Below are 20,561 nucleotides of genomic sequence, written 5' to 3' on the forward strand. Positions count from 1 at the left end.
CTTTCGTAGACTCCAGGTTGGTGCATCAAAGGAAAACTCTATGGGCTCGGTAACTGGCATGAATGTCCTTCCTGGAACATGAACCCGAATCATCCAACGCTCCTCTTCTGGTAAAGTGACAGTGTAGGTCCTGGTGAAGCTTGGTATTCGGATGTTCAGGTACCTAGTGACTTCCTTCAAGTGTCGTCCAAATGGTGTGTCTTCATCCAGTTGAGCAAACTTGTTCCTCGGGTCCGCCATCTATAGATTGGAAAATGGAGGAGAGTCAGAAATGAGTAGAGAAGATTGACCTATGGCTTATCTTAGTGATCGCGTCCTACAGTCAGCGTGGGCTCTGATACCATCTTGTAGCGATCCAACCTCAAACGGTCAAATCTCTGTGCATAAGTGTCATCCCTGGATCGGTAATGCTGACACACACAATACTTGAAGGATTTATAACAGAGTGAAATCACACACTTATTACATCGAATGTCTCAAAAGAGAACTTATTACAATAATATGGCTTAAGGCCATCTAAATAAGATAACGACGGAAGCATCGAAGTTAAATGAGTCCATCAACTCCAACGGCATAGCTGAGTGCAGGACAACGACCTAGCGCACCTTACTCTTTGTATGAAAAGTCTGCAACATAATACGTTGCAGCCCGAAACGGGTCAGCACATGGAATACGCTGGCAAAATAACACTTTAGAGCAATGAACAAGATAACTGCTATATCTACATGCATATATGGCTGCTGGAGGCTCTATGGTTATAGTTTTTGCGTAAAGCCAATTTTTCCCTACTGCAAAGGAATATATTTTATTTAACTACAAAGTTGGTTGATAAAATTGAGAATGGAAACCCCATCTCAATCCCAAAATTAATAATCAATAACCCAACAAATTAATGAAGAGTGATGAGATCAACATAATAATTCAAGCACCAGATACTCAAGATGTTCATAACCGGGGACACGGCTAACCATGATTAGTTTGTACACTCTGCAGAGGTTTGCACACTTTTCCCCACAAGACTCGATCTCCTCCATTGGATTTCTCGCACTACAAGGTGTTTGAGAAACGGATGATCGAGACACAGTCTTTCAGAAGCATTAACTCTTTCGACGGGTAAACCGTACCACCTACATCCCCTACATTTGCTAGTTTACCCCTGAAAGAGTTCACACAACATACTCAACTATGCCAGAGCCCATAATGGCTTGTGTCTGCACACGGAAGTTTCTAGCATGAATAATCTTTTGATCCCTTTGAGCCTGGTGGCGAACCATAGGATGATCACACAGATTCCCCAGGATCTCCTTGGACAACACTGGATTCCCCAGGTGCCCACAAACAATCCACCCAGATGTGTATTAAAGTAGCCACCTTAAATAAACCCTTAGTTCATAATAATCTCTCACATCTATCATGAATCACTCAAACCAAACCACGTCTACGAGCATAGCATAGCAGTGTAAGCATAACGTAAAAGTAACTCCCAAGGTTTGAAATAAAGGACAATAGGTTCTACCTCATCATCTACTTCCCAAACCCAAAAGTTAAGCAGATCCTACTCATGCAATGTTTGAGGGTTGAAACTAATGCATAAAAACTGGGTAATAAAGGGGTATGATCAAAGTGTTACTTGCCTTGCTGACGATCTGAAAACCCTAGTGACTCGTAGTAGCACGCTTCGCACTCCGGAAATTCTATCGCAAATAAACAATAGCATACATAAGCAATAAAGCATAGATGCAAGGGTAAAACTCAAATAAAAAGATCCAAACTGAAAGTTCAACTGAAGAGCTTCGATTTGCAAAAAGAATCAATCGAATCGGAGCTGCGGAACTGAAACTACGATCAAAAGAAGTTCGAATTCAATCTGCTTGAAACCAAATTTTAAATTTGTAAAACCCATGTTCAAGTTGATTAACTGGAAAGAGGGTTTCGAGACAAAGATTTTGGCGTTGGTTTCACTGGACTTGGATAAACGAGCAAAAAGTTGCGAGGGTTTGAAGATCACTGGAAAATCTGTGATAAAAATAATCGCGGATAGGTCCCTGGCCGAAAAATAAAATAAAAAGAAAAACGCTATCGAATGAACGTCCGCTAGCAGAGACAAACGAACGAAAACGCTCGAGAACAGAGACGTTCGAGTGAACGTTCGCTAACTAGCGAAACCGAGAAAAAACCAAACCGAACCGATCTGAAAAAACCGGGGCGACGGTTTTGGTTGGTTTTACCGGTTCAACAAAAAAAACCGGCGGCGGCGAGATCCGGCGAGTCCGATGGCGGCGGCGGGCAACGGCAAGGAGGGGCGGCATCGCGGGCGACGCGGCAAGAGGCAGGCGCGGCACGGCGGCTCGGGAGGCGGCGGCGTCGGCGGCTGGCGATGTGTGGAGGAGAGGGCGGTGGGGCGGCGGTATACAAGAGCCGAGGGGGGCGGCGGCTTGGAGGAGGGGCCGGCCCGGGGTGGAGTCCGGCCCGAACTCCTCGGTGTCCGTGCCAGAGAAGGCGGGGCCGCGAGGAAGGCGGCAGCGGGAGTGGGCTTCGGCCCGGCTCGGCTGGGCCTTTGGCCAAGTCGGGCGGGAAACCTTTTTTTAAAATAAATTCCGCTGAAGAAAAATCCTAATAAAGTATTAAAAAAGTTCGAAAAATGCCAAAAACAATTTTCACCTTCTAAATAGAATATTTAGAACAAAGGGAACATTTTTATGGCCTAAAAATGCAATTTTCAAAAATGCATATTTTTTTAATTCAAATAAAATAGCAAATAAAATCCAACTAAAATATTTATTTGATTTCTAAAAAATTTCCTCCAATATTCCTATCTTTTTGAAGGAGTCATATTATCTTCTCTCTTTTATTTTTAATATTGGAAATATTTGGAAAGAAAAATATTGAAATCAAATTGATCCTCTTTTCAAGTTTGAGAAAAAATCAAATATGAAAAATTATGAAATCTCTAACTCTCTCCTTGGGTCCTTGAGTTGCTTAAGATTTCTAGGATCCCAACCAAAATGCAAATAAAATATGATATGCATATGATGACCAATGTATAACATCCAAATTGAAAATTGGGATGTTACAATGGTTAAGTTTCCTAACCATAGACATGTGTTGTCATTTGATGACCGGGATCACATCATTAGAGAATGATGTGATGGACAAGACCCATCCGTTAGCTTAGCATTATGATTGTTTAGTTTTATTGCTATTTCTTTCTTCATGACTTATACATATTCCTCAGACTATGAGATTATGCAACTCCCGAATACCGGAGGAACACTGTGTTTGCTATCAAACGTCACAACGTAACTGGGTGATTATAAAGATGCTCTACAGGTGTCTCCGAAGGTGTTTGTTGAGTTGGCATAGATCGAGATTAGGATTTGTCACTCCGTGTATCGGAGAGGTATCTCTGGGCCCTCTCGGTAATGCGCATCACTATAAGCCTTGCAAGAAATGTGACTAATGAGTTAGTTGCGGGATGATGCATTACAGAACGAGTAAAGAGACTTGCCAGTAACGAGATTGAACTAGGTATGATGATACCGACGATCGAATCTCGGGCAAGTAACATACCGAGGATAAAGGGAATAACGTATGTTGTTATGCGGTTTGGCCGATAAAGATCTTCGTAGAATATGTAGGAGCCAATATGAGCATCCAGGTTCCGCTATTGGTTATTGACCAGAGATGTGTCTCGGTCATGTCTACATAGTTCTCGAACCCGTAGGGTCCGCACGCTTAACGTTCGATGATGATTTGTATTATGAGTTATGTGTTTTGGTGACCGAAGTTTGTTCGGAGTCCAGGATGAGATCACAGACATGACGAGGAGTCTCGAAATGGTCGAGAGGTAAATATTGATATATTGGAAGGTTATATACGGACACCGGAATGGTTCCGATAAGGTTCGGGGATTTCTCGGAGTACCGGGAGGCTACCGAAACCCCCAGGGAAAGTTAATGGGCCTAATGGGCCATAGTGGAGGAGAGGAGGCAGGCCACGGGAGGTGGCACGCGCCCCCTTGCCCCAATCCGAATTGGACAAGGGGAGGGGCGCGGCCCCCCTCTTTCCTTCTCCCTCAACCTCCTTTCCCCTTTCCCCCTCTCCATTGGAAGGAAAGGAGGGGCGAATCCTACTAGGAACAGAGTCCTAGTAGGACTCCCCCCTCTTGGCGCGCCCCCCCTTGGGCCGGCCTCCTCCTCCCCCTCCTTTATATACGTGGGCAGGGGTACCCCAAAGGCACAACAGTTGTTTCTTAGCCGTGTGCGGTGCCCCCCTCCACAGTTTACCACCTCGGTCATATTGTCGTAGTGCTTAGGCGAAGCCCTGCGCAGATCACATCACCAACACCGTCGCCACGTCATCGTGTTGACGGAACTCTCCCTCGACCCTCTACTGGATCAAGAGCTCGAGGGACGTCATCGAGCTGAACGTGTGCTAAACACGGAGGTGCCATACGTTCGGTACTTGGATCGGTTGGATCATGAAGACGTTCGACTACATCAACCGCGTTAACTAAACGCTTCCGCTTTCGGTCTACGAGGGTACGTGGACATACTCTCCTGCCTCTTTGCTATGCATCTCCTAGATAGATCTTGTGTGATCGTAGGAATTTTTTTGAATTACTACATTCCCCAACAGTGGCATCCGAGCCAGGTCTATGGTAGATGATATGCATGAGTAGAACACAATGAGTTGTGGGCGATAATAGTCATACTGCTTACCACCAACGTCTTATTTTGATTCGGCGGTATTGTTGGATGAAGCGGCCCGGATCGACATTACATGACCGCGTTCATGAGACTGGTTCTACCGACGTGCTTCGCACACAGGTGGCTGGCGGGTGTATGTTTCTCCAACTTTAGTTGAATCGAGTTTGACTACGGTCAGTCCTTGTTGAAGGTTAAAACAGCACACTTGACGAAAAATCGTTGTGGTTTTGATGCGTAGGTAAGAACGGTTCTTGCTAGAAGCCCGTAGCAGCCACGTAAGACTTGCAACAACAAAATAGAAGACGTCTAACTTGTTTTTGCAGGGCATGTTCTGATGTGATATGGTCAAGACGTGATGAGATATAAATTGTTGTATGAGATGATCATGTTTTGTAAAAGTTATCAGCAACTGGCAGGAGCCTTATGGTTGTCGCTTTATTGTATGAAATGCAATCGCCATGTAATTGCTTTACTTTATCGCTAAGCGGTAGCGATAGTCGTAGAAGCAATAGTTGGCGAGACGACAACGATGCTACGATGGAGATCAAGGTGTCAAGCCGGTGACGATGGAGATCATGACGGTGCTTTGGAGATGGAGATCAAAGGCACAAGATGATGATGGCCATATCATGTCACATATTTTGATTGCATGTGATGTTTATCCTTTATGCATCTTATTTTGCTTAGTACGGCGGTAGCATTATAAGATGACCCCTCACTAAATTTCAAGGTATAAGTTTTCTCCCTAAGTATGCACCGTTGCTACAGTTCATCGTGCCGAGACACCACGTGATGATCGGGTGTGATAAGCTCTACGTTCACATACAACGGGTGCAAGCCAGTTTTGCACGTGCAGAATACTCGGGTTAAACTTGACGAGCCTAGCATATGCAGATATGGCCTCGGAACACTGAGACCGAAAGGTTGAACGTGAATCATATAGTAGATATGATCAACATAGTGATGTTTACCATTGAAAACTACTCCATCTCACGTGATGATCGGACATGGTTTAGTTGATATGTATCACGTGATCATTTAGATGACTAGAGGGATGTCTATCTAAGTAGGAGTTCTTAAGTAATATGACTAATTTAACTTTAATTTATCATGAACTTAGTACCTAATAGTTTTTGCATGTCTATGTTGTTGTAGATCAATGGCCCGTGCAACCGTTCCCTTGAATTTTAATGCATTCCTAGAGAAAGCTAAGTTGAAAGATGATGGTAGCAACTACACGGACTGGGTCCGTAACTTGAGGATTATCCTCATTGCTGCACAGAAGAATTATGTCCTGGAAGCACCGCTAGGTGCAAGACCCGCTGCAGGAGCAACTCCGGACGTTATGAACGTCTGGCAGAGCAAAGCTGATGACTACTCGATAGTTCAGTGTGCCATGCTTTACGGCTTAGAATCGGGACTTCAAAGACGTTTTGAACGTCATGGAGCATATGAGATGTTCCAGGAGTTGAAGTTAATATTTCAAGCAAATGCCCGAATTGAGAGATATGAAGTCTCCAATAAGTTCTATAGCTGCCAGATGGAGGAGAATAGTTCTATCAAGTGAACGAAGAAGAAGATGCTCACATCTATTGTGACAACGATTCGTCCCGCTCTCGTGGTCTCCAAGGTCTTGATGCTTCAACACCAACAAGACGAAGACCAACGGTGTCACTTGTTCCACACCAAGGCCGGCATCAATGGGCGCTCCATAAAAGTCATCATCGACGAAGGGAGTTGCCATAACTAGGCAAGTGAAGAGCTATGTTGCAAGCTGCAATTGGTCAAGAAGAAGCACCCTCACCCCTACAAAGTTCAATGGCTAAGCAACACCGGCACAATTCAAGTGGAGCACACCGTGCACGTTTCATTCAAGATCGGCGCCTACGAGGACACCATTGAGTGTGACGTCCTTCCCATGACCGTGTGCCATCTCCTATTGGGAAGACCTTGGCAATTCGATCGCGGTGTCATCCACAACGGGAGGACAAACCACTATAGCTTCGAGATGAAGGGAATGGAGTACGTGTTGCGACCTATCTCTCCAAGCCAAGTGATCGCCGACAAGCAAGCAACCACACATCGAGGAGAGACTAGTGAGAGAGTGAACCACCAAAAAGAGAGTGAGGGTCACAAGCCAAAATTGAGCGACTCTTTGTTGCGAGAGAAAAACTCAATCCTCCTAGCCACAAAAAGAGAGATGAGAGAAGTGTGTGAGAACCCATCGAGTGTCATCCACTATGTCCTATTATGCAAAGATGAGGTGACAAAGACTAACACTTCTAATCCTCTACCTTTAGTGTTGTCTAATTTGTTGCAGGAATTCGTGGATGTCTTTCCTGATGAGCTACCTCCCGCTCTTCCTCCTCTACGTGGCATCGAACATCGGATCGACCTCATCCCCGGCGCACCCCTTCCTAACAAGGCACCATATCGCGTCAACCCTGAAGAAACCAAAGAAATACAAAGGCAAGTACAACATCTCATAGATCATGGACATGTGCGTGAAAGTTTGAGTCCTTGTGCCGTACCGGTCATTCTTGTGCCCAAAAGAGACGGTAGCTTTTGCATGTGTTCCGATTGTAGACCTATCAATGCTATCACCGTTCGCTATAGTCATCCCATTCCACGCCTCGATGATATGTTAGATGAGCTTAGCGGTGCCACTATTTTCTCCAAAAATGATCTTAAAAGTGGTTACTATCAAATTCGCATACAAGTGGGTGATGAATGGAAAACTGCTTTCAAAACAACGTTTGGTTTGTATAAGTGGTTAGTCATGCCTATGGGTTTATCGGAAGCGCCCGGTACTTTCATGTGTCTTATGCATTATGTGCTTCGTCCTTACATTGGTGTATTTGTTATGGTCTACTTTGACGACATTCTTGTGTTTAGGAAATCCCTCAAAGAGCACGTGAATCATATTAGGGCCATTTTGCAAATGCTTAGAAAAGAACGTCTATATGCTAATATGGAGAAATGCACTTTTGGTGTTGACAAGATCATTTTCTTAGGCTTTGTTGTCTCTTCCAAGGGAGTTCATGTAGATGAGTCTAAAATTGAAGCAATTAAAAATTGGCCCCAACCCACTAATTTGCAACAAGTGCGTAGTTTTCTTGGTCTAGCGGGTTTCTATCGTCGCTTCGTGAAAGACTTTAGCATATCGCCGCACCGTTGCATGCTTTGAGTAAGAAAAATGCACCTTTTGTTTGGGGACCATCTCAATCTACCGCATTTGATGAGCTCAAATCTTTGCTTACACATGCCCCAATTCTTGCATTACCCGATTTCACCAAAACATTTGAGGTTCATTGTGATGCTAGTGGCCATGGAATTGGTGGAGTTTCGATGCAAGAAAAGCGAGCCGTTGCATATTTTAGCGAAAAACTCTCTGGTTCTCAACTTAACTATCATATATATGACAAAGAATTATATGCTTTAGTGCGAGTATTGCATGTTTGGGAGCATTATCTTCGCCCACATGAATTTGTCATACATACCGATCATGAGACACTTAAGTACTTAAAAGGTCAAACTAAGTTGAATAAACGGCATGCTAAATGGAGTGAATTTATTGAGTCTTTTCCTTATGTGATCAAGTACATTAAGGGCAAAGAAAATGTTGTGGCGGATGCTCTTTCCCGCATATGCATGCTTGTTACTCAACTAGAATTAAATGTGATTGGCTTTGAGCATATTAAAGATCTTTATGCGAATGATCCTTCTTTTGCACTTCCTTATGACAGATGTCTTACTCATACTTGTTGGGTGAACTTTTATCTCAAAGATGGCTACCTTATGCGTGCTAACAAACTTTGTATACCCGAGTCTTCTCTTTGTTTGTTGCTTTTGCAAGAGGCTCACGGAGGTGGACTCATGGGACACTTCAGATGCGACAAGACTTTCGCCGCACTCTCCTTCAAGTACTTTTGGCCAAAGATGTTCCGCGACGTGGCACGCTTCACCAACAAATGCTCTACATGTCGCAAAGCTAAGTCCAAAGCCCAATCTCATGGTTTACATATACCACTTCCAATTCCATATCAACCATGGGAAGATTTTAGTATGGATTTCGTGCTTGGTTTGCCTAGAACTAGAAATGGAAAGGATTTCGTCTTTGTTGTTGTGGACCGATTCTCAAAAATGGCACATTTCATACCATGCAACAAGATAGACGATGCTTCACATGTTGCTAATCTTTTTTGTGGGGAAATCTTGAGGTTACATGGAGTACCAAGGACCATTGTGTCGGATCGTGATGTCAAGTTCTTAGCTACTTTTGGAAGACCTTATGCGCCAACCTCGGCATCAAGCTTCTATTCTCCACGGCCTATCACCCCCAAACAGATGGCCAAACGGAAGTCACCAACCGGACACTATCTACTCTCCTACGCGTGTTGATCAAGAAGAATATCAAGGAGTGGGAGGAGTGCTTACCCATCGCTGAGTACACCTACAATCGAGCTCGACACACTACTACCGGCAGGTCCCCCTTCGAGGTTGTCTATGGCTTCAACCCATTGTCCCCATTGGACATTCTTCCTCTTCCGCTCCAAGAACGCGCAAACATGGATGCAAGTGCAAGGGCAACTTTCCTCAAGAAGATGCATAAAGATACAGGGGCAACAATCGAGCGTCAAGTACATCGCATCGCCACCAAGCTCAACATCAACAAGACACCCATGGTGTTCCAACCTGGCGATCTTGTATGGCTTCACCTTCGCAAGGACCGCTTCACCAACGAGCGCAAATCAAAGCTTCTACCACGAGCCGATGTACCTTTCAAGGTGCCAGCATGCTACAACGACAACGCTTGCAAGATTGACATCCCATGTGACAAGTACAATGTAAGCGACATCTTCAACGTCAAAGATTTGGCCAAGTACCATGGTGATGAAGATCACGATCCATGGACGGACTCTCCCAGGGGGGGAGATGATGCGGAGCATCCTTCCATCATCCCCATGGACTCTACACCAACACATCAAGCCCCACGTGGACCTGTGACAAGAGCTAGATCAGGTGTATTGGAAACCGAGGTGAACTCCTTCCTACTTGACTTGCATATGGATACAAATGGAACTTGGTTGCTACCTCAACAAAATATGATATGCCTCATTAGGTACAAAGAGGAACACCACCAAGAAGCTCAGGAGCATCACCACGGAGAAGGAGGACCACCCCAAGGCCACGCGGATCAAGACAGAGCACTAAAGCAGCTGGACAGGAAGTCCCAGGCGACCCCGTGCACGCGGGCCCCCGAGACCCCGTGCCCACGGACTATCCAGGGAGTTGGCGTTGAGGCACCCCGTGCGCACGGGCGTGTATCGTGCCCACAGGACCCCCATGCGCACGGGCCCCACTAACCCCGTGCGCACGGGCTCTCCAGGATGGACGGTTGTGATCACCTATTCGAGCCCCTCCCCAACCACTTCGACTCCAAGCCTATATATTCCGTACCTAGGGTTATGTTTAGGGATATCAAAGTATTAGATGAGATATTTGTGAGCTTTGCTCCTTCTACCTTCCCTCTTATGGATCAAGACCCCTTAGGGAAGAACCCTTGTGGATTTCAAGATCTCCACAAGGAGAAGACTATCTTCAAGACCTCATCTCCTAGGAGTGGGAAGAACTTTGCCATTGTATCTTTCCTATGATTGTGTTTGTGACTTATGGATCTTGTGTTGCTATTCTAGTGGATGTGTAATTGGGTATTGTCGGAGTGATTTCCTCTTTGTGATTTCTTGGTGTTCCTCCTTTTCCCCCTCCAAGTGTGAAAAGATCCATCCTAGGATTTCACCCTACAACAGGGTGCGATGGGGAACGGGAGGGAATCAGATGAGCACGAGCTAGGTTTTTTGAGGGACTAAGTAAGGGAGGGGGCATGGTGGATGGGCGCCACGATGTTGCCGTGTGTCGTGGCGGCCATCGCCGGTGTCCACGACCGCGTGAACAGGGGGTAGGCGCACGTGGGCTGGACTGGCCAGCAAGCCGGGCCAAGGCCCAGTGAGGGGGGAGGGGACTTTGTTTTATTTTGTTGTTTGGTTTTTCTTTTTCTCTTTTTTTTACAGTTCCAGGTTTCTTTTATTTTTAAATAGCAAATAGTTTTATAAAAATGTAGGAACAACACCTAAATTGGTGTTACTAATTATACCACTGCCACAATAATTTTGGTACTCAAATAACTTAGTTTGTTATTTTATAAATTATAAAAGGCTTTTAATTAATTATTTAAGCCACTGTTTTAATTAGTAATTTAAACACTTTGCAAAAATGTTGGTTCACCACCATAATTACTTATGAATTATTTGCTAGAGTTTGTACTTTTTAGTTTTGACATTCGAAAACTATTATTGTTTGACTTTATTTTAAATTTGAATTTTAACTGGATCTGAATCAATGTGAGATTAGCAACAGTAACAGTGATGACTAGGCACTATTATCAGGGGATTACTGTAGCTTAATTATCAGGGCGTCACATCTACCACACGTGCATGTGCACTGTTTGGGCCTAACCTAATGACACCTCGCATGCGAGTGTGGTCCATGCCCGGGGGCTCTTATCGGTGCACTAAGATATGGGTGCCTTAGTACCCTGACCTGTGCAGGCAGTTGTAGCCTTCCCGACGGCAAGGCTTGCTGGAGGACTACTGCAAACAAGACTCAAGACATTGGTATATAAGACCGTGAAGAAGACCTCCACGCAGGTCATCGAGAAGTACTAAGTTAGTACCGAAGGTCAAGACTCCAGTTGGCGGCAAGCTCCGCACCGGCAAGCCAAACCCTCGCAAGCTCCTTTCTGGGAAATCTCCCCTTCTCGCTTTTCAGCCACTCCACCTCATCCACCAGCTGATGACTTATCAAGATTAGATGTCGAGCGGGCAGGTGACTTAGGGAGGATCATTACGACACGTGTCAGCACATTGCATAAAGGTAACTTTATTGACACCCCTCTAGTGGATGTGTCGAGACGATAGGACGCGGCCGGACTGACGACACAAAAGGAGCTCGCCCGCCACGAGCCGGGGCTGGAGCACGCCTGCGCTGGTGCCGAAGCTCGCCCACCGCGTCGCGTTGGAGGCAGAGCTCCCATCGCGAGCCGGGTCCGGGGCCACGACTTGCCTGCGCCGCGCTGAAGGCGGAGCTCCCGCCGCGAGCCGGGGCCGCCGTGCAGCAGTCGGGCGCGCGGGGCGCTCATTCTGCCGCAGCAGGCGTCACGAGCTGCCATCGCGTGCTGGTCGGGCGTGCGTGGTGGCAACCACCGGGCGTGCGGGCTGGGCATTGCTGCCGCATCAGCCACCACGATGTGCTGGCATCATGCTAGTCGCGTACGTAGTGTAGTAGCACAAATACATGCACGCGCGCGGTGCTAGCTAGCTTGCTCTGGCATGGGTGGACGTGCACGAAGCCGTCGGTGCGCGTGTTGCCGAGCTCCCGTGTGAGTCTGTGTTGGCCTCCGGCTCACCTGCAATCATCCTACACGTACAGCAACGCGCTGCCGGTGTGCGTGCACACAACTTGTTTGATGAAATGTTGCATGTAGAGAGAGAAATTAAGTGTTGAAAATGAAGGGTGCAGTTGTTTTAGAGAGAGAACATAAGGACGAAAGTGGGCGTGCACGCACACTGACCGGGCGCGTCCGCGGACGTTTGAGGGACTGAATTAGGTACATGCAGGTGTAGATGCTTTAAGGGAGTGGACTCTTATCCAAGAGCCTAATTATATGCGTATTTCTAGGCAAATACAATTAATGTGGAGAAAGAGAAATAGATATAAGATAGAAAAAAGGTACTAATGTAAGAGCAAACTTTAAATCCCACGGCTTATTGTCAAGTATTTTTTTTGCGGTGTCTCTTTATAAGTATTTATATGTACCAAATCTAATTTGTAGCTTGTAAAATATTGCTACTAAGATAGATTGAACATACAACTAAGAAATTCAATTAGAACATAGAGGGGTAGTAAATAGAAAATATCTTATTGGTAAATTAAACTATTGTCTACTTGCTAGATTAATTAGGCTGCTAGGTTCCCCGCAATAAAAATTTGCTAGGTCGTAATCCATTGGAAAATGTACTAGCAACAGGGGTTGTGTGTATTGGTGTACCTTTGAAATTAAGCCTTCGATCACAAGTTCACAATAGAAATACATGGCTGATCAATGAGATGGCTTTATGGCAGAATCATCTGAACGGCTAATACTGTGTAAGTTATCTGCGTCAGCGTCATGATATTAGTAGGCCCCTAGCACCGGGTGGCTGGCAACCGGAGCAACGTTGGTGTTTTGGCAAACTGAATCATCGCCCACTATTGACAAACTGGAGCACCGCCGGCTGATAGAAAGCAGCAAGTCTGATAAGCAGCGCAAGCCCTAACAAACTGAAAGATTGATCGTGGGTGGATCAGATTAACGCACGGATTCAGGAACTACCAAACTTGTAGGCTTCCTGTGGCTGTGTCCCACTACCAATTCTCGAATGTGGGCAGATGGGCTACTGTTTGGTCTTCGGGTACTACTAAACTAGGCTTAATTACTGTTTAATTAGGTAGTATCTCCGGCAATTAGTGCATATATTACTAGTATGTAGTACTACTAGTAGTATTAAGGGGGGCAAATTATTGGAGTTGTCCCCCCGCTCGCACTCCTTGTCTCCGTCGCTGATTGTATGAGTGAACTAGATCATTGATGGCGTGCATTGCTGCGCCCGTCCATTTTACCGGTAAAATGGTAACAAAAGTTAACTAATGGTGGCATGAAACATAAAAGTTAAATGCAAAATGAGTTGATTGGAATTTAAGAATGACAACAAACTAAATTTTCTGGATCGCAAAACAAAACATAGCACCAATAATTATTCTTAGGAGAATAGTACAGTTGAAAGAGATATTTGTAAATATGTCTACTTCACAAAGTAGATTCTAATCAGCTAGGATTCCTAGGTTGGTTCTGATGGTAGATGGCACATGTTTTCTATGTCCCATCACAAGATGCGCATTTTATTTATTTTACTGCATCCACATCTAATTGGAAGCTTAATAGTTGATGGTATTTTGAACCTTGATCTTCCTTGATGAACTGATAATTGTCTTGTTTCATAACTGTAGAATGATTAGAAAAGAGATAATAATAAATTCATAAGAGCCAAATAGTTATAATTACAATATATTGATCAATAAACGATTACATGTATCAATTAACAAACCATTGCTATCAGAGGAAGAGGTTTAGGGATAGAATTTTGTGAGATATCAAACTTGAATTATAAACTTCACTATAACATTATACCACTATTTCTAGACTCTCCAACTGTCCCAATCAAACTGGTATAAATATGTACCACACTTAGTAACATTTAAGTTGAGCAGTTAATTCGATCACAAGTTTATAACTAGTAAATAAATATGATAAGTTCATCAATGTGACACACACGCATGCTTAATAATCAGAGCCGCATAATGTCACGCAGAATATATATCAACATCTTTGAAGAAACTTACAGCCATTGCCACCACTTACTTGCTGAAGTACAAGGAGACCCAGTGCCCCAACCTCCCCATCCTCCCTCACCGCGGTCCCCGCCCTGCCATCGGTGACTCCAGCTTCAACTCCTTCCCCACGACGCGAAGAGCGCCTCGCCTTATCGAGATGGGTGAAGACCGTGAAAGGAAGCAGAGGAGATACCATGGTGCTTATCCAGATAGCCGGGAAGGTGGTGGTACGCCGTTGCTTATCCAAATCGTCGAGAACATGGTGATTCGCCGTCGTCGCTGGTGTGGTTAGGTTAGGCATGGAGCGCGAATGGATGGGGGGCTGGTGAACGGAGAGATGTGGAGTCTCGCTGTTCCTGGATGAGGTGGGCTTCGAGCCGGGAGGCCTAATCAACCACATGGCTCGGTTTTTGCTCCCGGAGTAGCGTCCACTTAGGACAGCCCGTGAACGTGGCATGAGTGAAGATCTAACGGCTAGAAATTACCCAGACGTGAAATCGAACGGTTAAAAAGCCTGATAGCATGAAGGGGCTCGTTTTAGGCTCGGTTATACTGTCTTAAATATAAATAAATATTATATTTGACGTGGTAGTTTATGTAGCCATGCCCTTACAGTCGTGGCGCAAATGAAGAAATACCGGGTGTGATGACTAAAGCCCTGTTCGGAGGCGCTCCACTCTACGACTCAACTCCCGAAGCGGCCGCAGCCGTAGTTAAAAATCATGAAGTGGGCAAACAGGTACTCCGCAGATTCTTGTATTCTGCGGAGCTGATGAAGTGCCGAACAGGGCCTAACTTAGGACCGCTAACCCAAACCCCCCTCGAGCCCAATCCAGCGAAAACCCCCAACCCTAACACCGACTCGAACCGATCCCCATCTCCGATCCGATCCGATGCTTCCCATGGTCGACGACCCCTCCGCTGCCGGCGCCGCTGCGTCCTCCTCCTTCCCTGACGCCGACGCCTATGGCAACGGGGACTCTGAAGACATCGACTTCCCAGTCGATCCAATTCCCAACCCTCCCTTCTCCTCTGCTCCCGTCGCCGCCCCCGCCTCCGCCACGGCCACGGTCGGGGAGCGGCGGCCCCTGTTCCAGCGGCTATGGACGGAGGAGGATGAGATCGTGATCCTACGCGCGTTCGCCGAGTTTACGGCGCAGCGGGGTACGGCGTTCGCGTCCCACCAGTACGACACGGAGCCCTTCTACGAGGAGATGCGCCGCCGCCTCCAGCTCGATTTCTCCAAGAGCCAGCTCGCCGAGAAGCTTCGCCGCCTTAAGCGCAAGTACCGCAACTGCGTCGAGCGCCTCCGTTGCTCCGGCAACACGTTCTCCTTCCGCTCCCCTCACGAGCAGGCCGTCTTCGAGATCGCTCGCAACATCTGGCGCCCCTCCTCCGACAAGCACGGCCGCGACCCCAACGCCGCTGACTCTGAAGACGACGCCACAATCACCGCCACGAATGCCGCAGCCAACGGAGACGCCAAGTCCCCGTCCTCCTCAAAGGCGCATCGCCGCGGCCGCCGCAGGCGCACGGCTGACTTGGCTGCCGATGCATCCGAGGCGCCCCAGCCGTACACGTCGGGGCCCATGCCTGTCAAGACGGAGGACTCGCTGCCGGCATTCTTTCCTCATGTCTCCATGGACGGTGCTGAGCCTGTTGTGGCGCCAGTGGTGAACACGGAGAGCAGCGTCCTGACGCCTCTGTTCAAGGAAATGGTCCGTGCCATGCTAGGCATCGGCGGCTGCCCGTCACCGCTGGGCCTGGGAGCGAAGGTGCCGGAGCAACCGTCTGCAATTCTCGGGATACCCATGGATGGGGAGAAGTGGAGGCAGCAGAGGATTCTGGAGCTGGAGGTGTACCTGCGGCGGATCGACCTGCTGCAGGACGAGGTGAAGTCGGCACTGGAGGAGCTAAAATCCACGCCGCCAACCTGATGATTGTGGCCGCTATTCAGCTTCGCCATTCCTTGGTTCAATTGTCATTAGTCCCAGGTACCGTCCATATAAAAAATGTTTTAAACCTGTTTGAAACGCAGGAATTTCGTAGGAATTGCCCTTGTCCAGGAGATAAATATATATATCAAATTTGCAGCGTTCGCGACGCTGCCTTTGCTAGCAGTTGTGTTAGGCACGAGCATTGGAGTTAATTTACGTGGTTCAGGTTGTCAATTTATGTGGTTCTGACTGTCGGTCAGCTATTTTTCTCGTGTTACTGTTGTATGTATATATATATATATATATATATATATATATATATATATATATATATATATATATATGAATAAGCATGGAGTTTTCCAAATCACAAGTGTAGACGTCCCAGCATGAAACCACCGTGTGTGCTACTGCTGATGCAAAGTTGCAAATCGGCAGCCATATCCTCATAAGCTGAGGAGCATTGTCTGCTTGGTGTGCTGTGCGAATCAGCGCAATAATGAAAAGCACTAAGCAGAACTCCCAGGAAGGCAAAATATATACTCCAATCTGAGGTGTAAAGGAGAGGGTAAAAAAGACTAGATTCATCCAAGTTTGCTAACAAATATCACCACCTTGGTCTGAATTATAAGATGTTTTGAATATTTCAATATAGACTACATACAAACTGCATTAAATTGCTAACAAATGTCACATCCGATTCAAATTAGAAGACGTTTTAGATATTTTAATATGGACTACATATACTACCTCTGTCCGGGTTTATTAGGCCCCCTTTCATTTTAGGTCCAACTTTGACCATGTATTTGACTAAAAATGTATAAAGTTTATGCTACAAAAAGTATATTGTTGAATTTGTATTTGAAAGAGGTTTCATATGGTATACTTTTTGTGACATGTACTTTATATTTTATTAGTTAAAATTCATGGTCAAACTTTGGCTCAAAATGAAAGGGGGCCTAATAACCTGGACGGAGGGAGTACATCTTATAATTTGGGTATTAGCACAACCAAGTGGGGCAAAAGCTCCAAAGCGAATTCAGAGCTAGCTCTAGGCCAGTTCTTTTTGCTGGCTTCTGGAATAAGATGTCCCCTACCTAGCTTATTCTGAAAGCTCAATCAAAAATTATTTTCTTAAAAGCCTACTTATTAAGTCTTAATTAGTAGGTTTCTAGAAAGATAAATTTGGTTGGGCTTATAGAATAAGCTAGGTAGCGACGGCTTAATCTAGAAGCCCAAAAGAGTCACAAAAAAACTGGTCCTAAGAGCATCTCTAATGGGTGCCTTATAATAGGGTCTAAAATGGAGGTCGAAGCAAAATTTTGCAACAACTCAAACTGGTTTTTACAACACCAAAGACCTTCAAGTCCAATTGATACCCTAAAAACATTTTTAAAGCATATTGCATAGATAATTCATATAAACATTCAAACATCGCATAGATTAAACATAAAGAACACTACTACTCTACTCATTCGTCATATAGTCGGTGTCGATAGACTTCCAATATGCTAGGTCCTCCTCATCGAAGCTCAGCTCCTCTGAATCGAGGTTGATCACCATCATGGGCCAGCCTTGTCCCTTTCACCTTCGTCGTCTCGCTTCTAGAAAAACTCCGCCTCGTACTAGACATACTATGGGTTCTCCCTCGCGAACCACGCCATTGCCTCCTCATCGCTCTCACCGGGAAGAATGCAGGTATCCTTCTTCTCCTTCTCCTCGTTGTCCGACACTGTTGGTGCAATATCTTGCCCCTTGTGTTTTGTAGATAGTTGTCAGAAATAACATGGGAATAATTTGTTTACTAGTTGATGCGGACATCAATACCATTGTTACACTCACAGCCCCTATTGCTACATATACCGGACAAATTACTAGAGCTCACGCACGCCAATTAAATTATCAGGTACTTTCATTTCTTGGTAATGATTCTAATGTTCAAGAGAATATGATGCTGCCTAAATTGGATACATTTGTTTTGCTTACAAATGAAGGGCCTGGCACGGATAAGAGGGATGAACACTGGAGCAAGACCAAGCATGGAGATGATGGCATGCGCAAGGGGAACAAGAACGGAGTTACAAGTGATGATTTCAGGACTTTGAAGCCACCATAAGGAGTGCATGAAGCCTTGGACGAAATATACAAGATGCCACTTCATAAATTTCGTCCAGAGGCTATTCTAGGTGCTCCGTCACCTTATTATTGGGCCAGGCCCATGTAATTTCGAAATACTTAAGTATAGGCTGTTTTTTAGAGTCCGTATGTGTGGGAAAACAAGAGTTAGGGTTGGTTTCGAACCCCTCCCTCAAGGGCCATGAAATTCCGCCCTCTTCCTCCATATATACAACCCTTAGGGCGTCGTTTAGACTTGGGGTTTTGTTTAGATTAAAAGTTTGCCATAGCTGCAACTTCGCGTACTTCGTTTGTGTTCAACGACCAGACAAAGGCGTCACAGAACCTCACCTTCATTAATAAAGCTTTCCTCTTATATTCGCAATATCCAGATTGCAATCTCAGTTTCTTACTTGTTCTTCGTTTGCTCGCAGGAAACATACCCTCGTGGTCAGGTTGATCGTGCTCCGGCGTGGTTAATAACCCCTCGGAAGTTGGTTTAGCGATTGCTAAGGCGCGACATCTCGCACGTTCGTAGACGGATCGTCAAAGTCGACTCCCGCAGAAAACGATAGCCACCATCTCATCGAAGCATCTGGACACCTTCGCCTCTATCACTAGTGCACACAGAGATAAATAGTTTCAGGCGTACCGAGAAGAATGTTGTATTCTACCATGAGGTTTGAAGAACTTCACTGCTGCGGAGCATCCCTCGTCCATCCACATGGACACTCCATCACTAGCTCAAGCATCGAGAGGACCAATGACAAGAGCTCGTGCATGCGCCATCGAGAACGAGGTTAACTCCTTCCTCTTCGAGCTCCGTTCGAATTCACACGAGAGTTGGGTCCTACCTCAAACGGAAGTGTTGTGCACGCTCAGGTATCAAGAAGAAGTCCGTGAAGAGGCAAGGACGGATGTACAAGCAGCTATGGAGGAGGAGAAGGACGAAGAAAGGGAGGTCCTGGACACTCCGGGTGCCCGACCACTTTGGCCCCGGGTGACCGGCTTCAACCTGGGCGCGACCCCTGCCCGCCCCGGTTGCCCGGCCATGTGGGGCCCGGGTGCCCGTCCCCTCCGTGGGAGCTGCCCCAGCCGCCCCGGGTGCCCGGCCCTCCCGCCTGGAGCCGCCAGCCATGCCCCGGGTGTCCGGGCCTTGGACCCCCGGGTGCCCGGCCTCCCGCCTCCAGCCTCCTAGTGCCACCCCAGGTGCCCGGCCCACCTACAGTCGGCCCCTGACTGGTCCGGGTGCCAGGCCCTTCGGCCCCGGGTGCCCGGCCACCTACAGCCGCACCACCTTCGGATGCCCGGGCCACTTTACCCCGGGTGCCCGGACTGCTCCGTATGCCTGCGTGCATTTTGTGGTCTTTGACCCTTGTACCCCTCTCTCCCTCATATTTTGTCCCTAGGCTATATAAACTCTTTCCCTAGCTCATTGGAGAGGTTAGCAAAGTATTACATAGACAAAGAGAGAGCTTTGCTCATCTTCCTCCTCTAGGAGATCTAGACCTCTTCTTGGAGAAGCTCCTCTTGGAGATCAAGCCCTCCTCTTGGAGAAGATCCTCTTGGATATCAAGACCTCACCTAGTGGGAAGAACTTTTACCCTAGTGCTATTTTCTTTGAATTGTTCATGTATTCTTGCGGATCTCTTGTATGCTACTTTAGTGGATGTGTTATTTGGGTTTGTTAGAGTGATTTCCTCCTTGTGTTCTTGTGTGTTCTTGCTCTCCCCCCTCCAAGTGTGAAAAGATCCCCTCTAGGGTTTCACCCTACAACATCTTGGTATCATGAGCAAGGTTGATTCACATCTTGGAGTCCCATCCCCCCATTTGCTAGCTTGATTTTGTTGTTTATCGTCCTAATTCGAAAATCCCCACAAAATAGCCCCAAAATATTTTTCTTGCAATTTGTTGGATCTTGTGAGATTTGGTTGTTTTGGTCCATGAGTTTGTTGTTTGGCAAGTGGATCTAGCCCCTACCCATCAAACCCCACCCTTCCCACCACGAAATCCACGGAATTTCGCCTTCTCCCAAAAAAAAATCGCCAAAATCCGACACCCCCGGGTGCCCGCACCTCGAACCCCCGGGCTGTTTGCCCTGGACCACCCGGGCACCCGCACCTCCCACCCCCGGGTGCCCGCACCCCCTCCCCCGAATCAGCCCAACTCCACCTCCGTTTTGGCCATAACTTCCAACTCCCAAGTCCGTTTTTCGTGTTCTTTAGCTCGTTTGGAAGCTCTTGACATCCCCCATCCACATATATCATTACCACCACCATTAGCCTCCATAAAAAAAATTCATCATAAAAGC

At 46.5% G+C, this 20,561-nt stretch overlaps 1 protein-coding gene across 2 annotated transcripts; it reads left to right on the plus strand.

Annotated features, from left to right (window-relative positions):
* The first annotated feature begins 14,974 nt into the window (after window positions 1-14,974).
* LOC109755196 (probable transcription factor At5g28040) lies at window positions 14,975-19,946 on the plus strand. Of its 2 annotated transcripts, none has more exons than XM_073496524.1 (2): window positions 14,975-16,192; window positions 18,685-19,946. In XM_073496524.1, the coding sequence occupies exon 1, from the start codon at window positions 15,092-15,094 to the stop codon at window positions 16,133-16,135; it is 1,044 nt and encodes a 347-aa protein (XP_073352625.1). In that variant the 5' UTR covers window positions 14,975-15,091; the 3' UTR covers window positions 16,136-16,192; window positions 18,685-19,946. The 2 variants fall into 2 exon arrangements, with proteins under 2 accessions (XP_073352625.1, XP_020169681.1); XM_020314092.4 differs by lacking the exon at window positions 18,685-19,946 and adding an exon at window positions 18,130-18,630.
* The last annotated feature ends 615 nt before the right edge of the window (window positions 19,947-20,561 follow it).

The sequence above is a fragment of the Aegilops tauschii genome, chromosome 4 (assembly GCF_002575655.3).
Source record: "Aegilops tauschii subsp. strangulata cultivar AL8/78 chromosome 4, Aet v6.0, whole genome shotgun sequence".
In the NCBI taxonomy this organism is placed as follows: domain Eukaryota; kingdom Viridiplantae; phylum Streptophyta; class Magnoliopsida; order Poales; family Poaceae; genus Aegilops; species Aegilops tauschii.

Excerpts from the sequence above, each read along its gene's own strand:
- LOC109755196 (XM_073496524.1), top strand. The coding sequence starts at position 15,092 with ATGCTTCCCATGGTCGACGACCCCTCCGCTGCCGGCGCCGCTGCGTCC.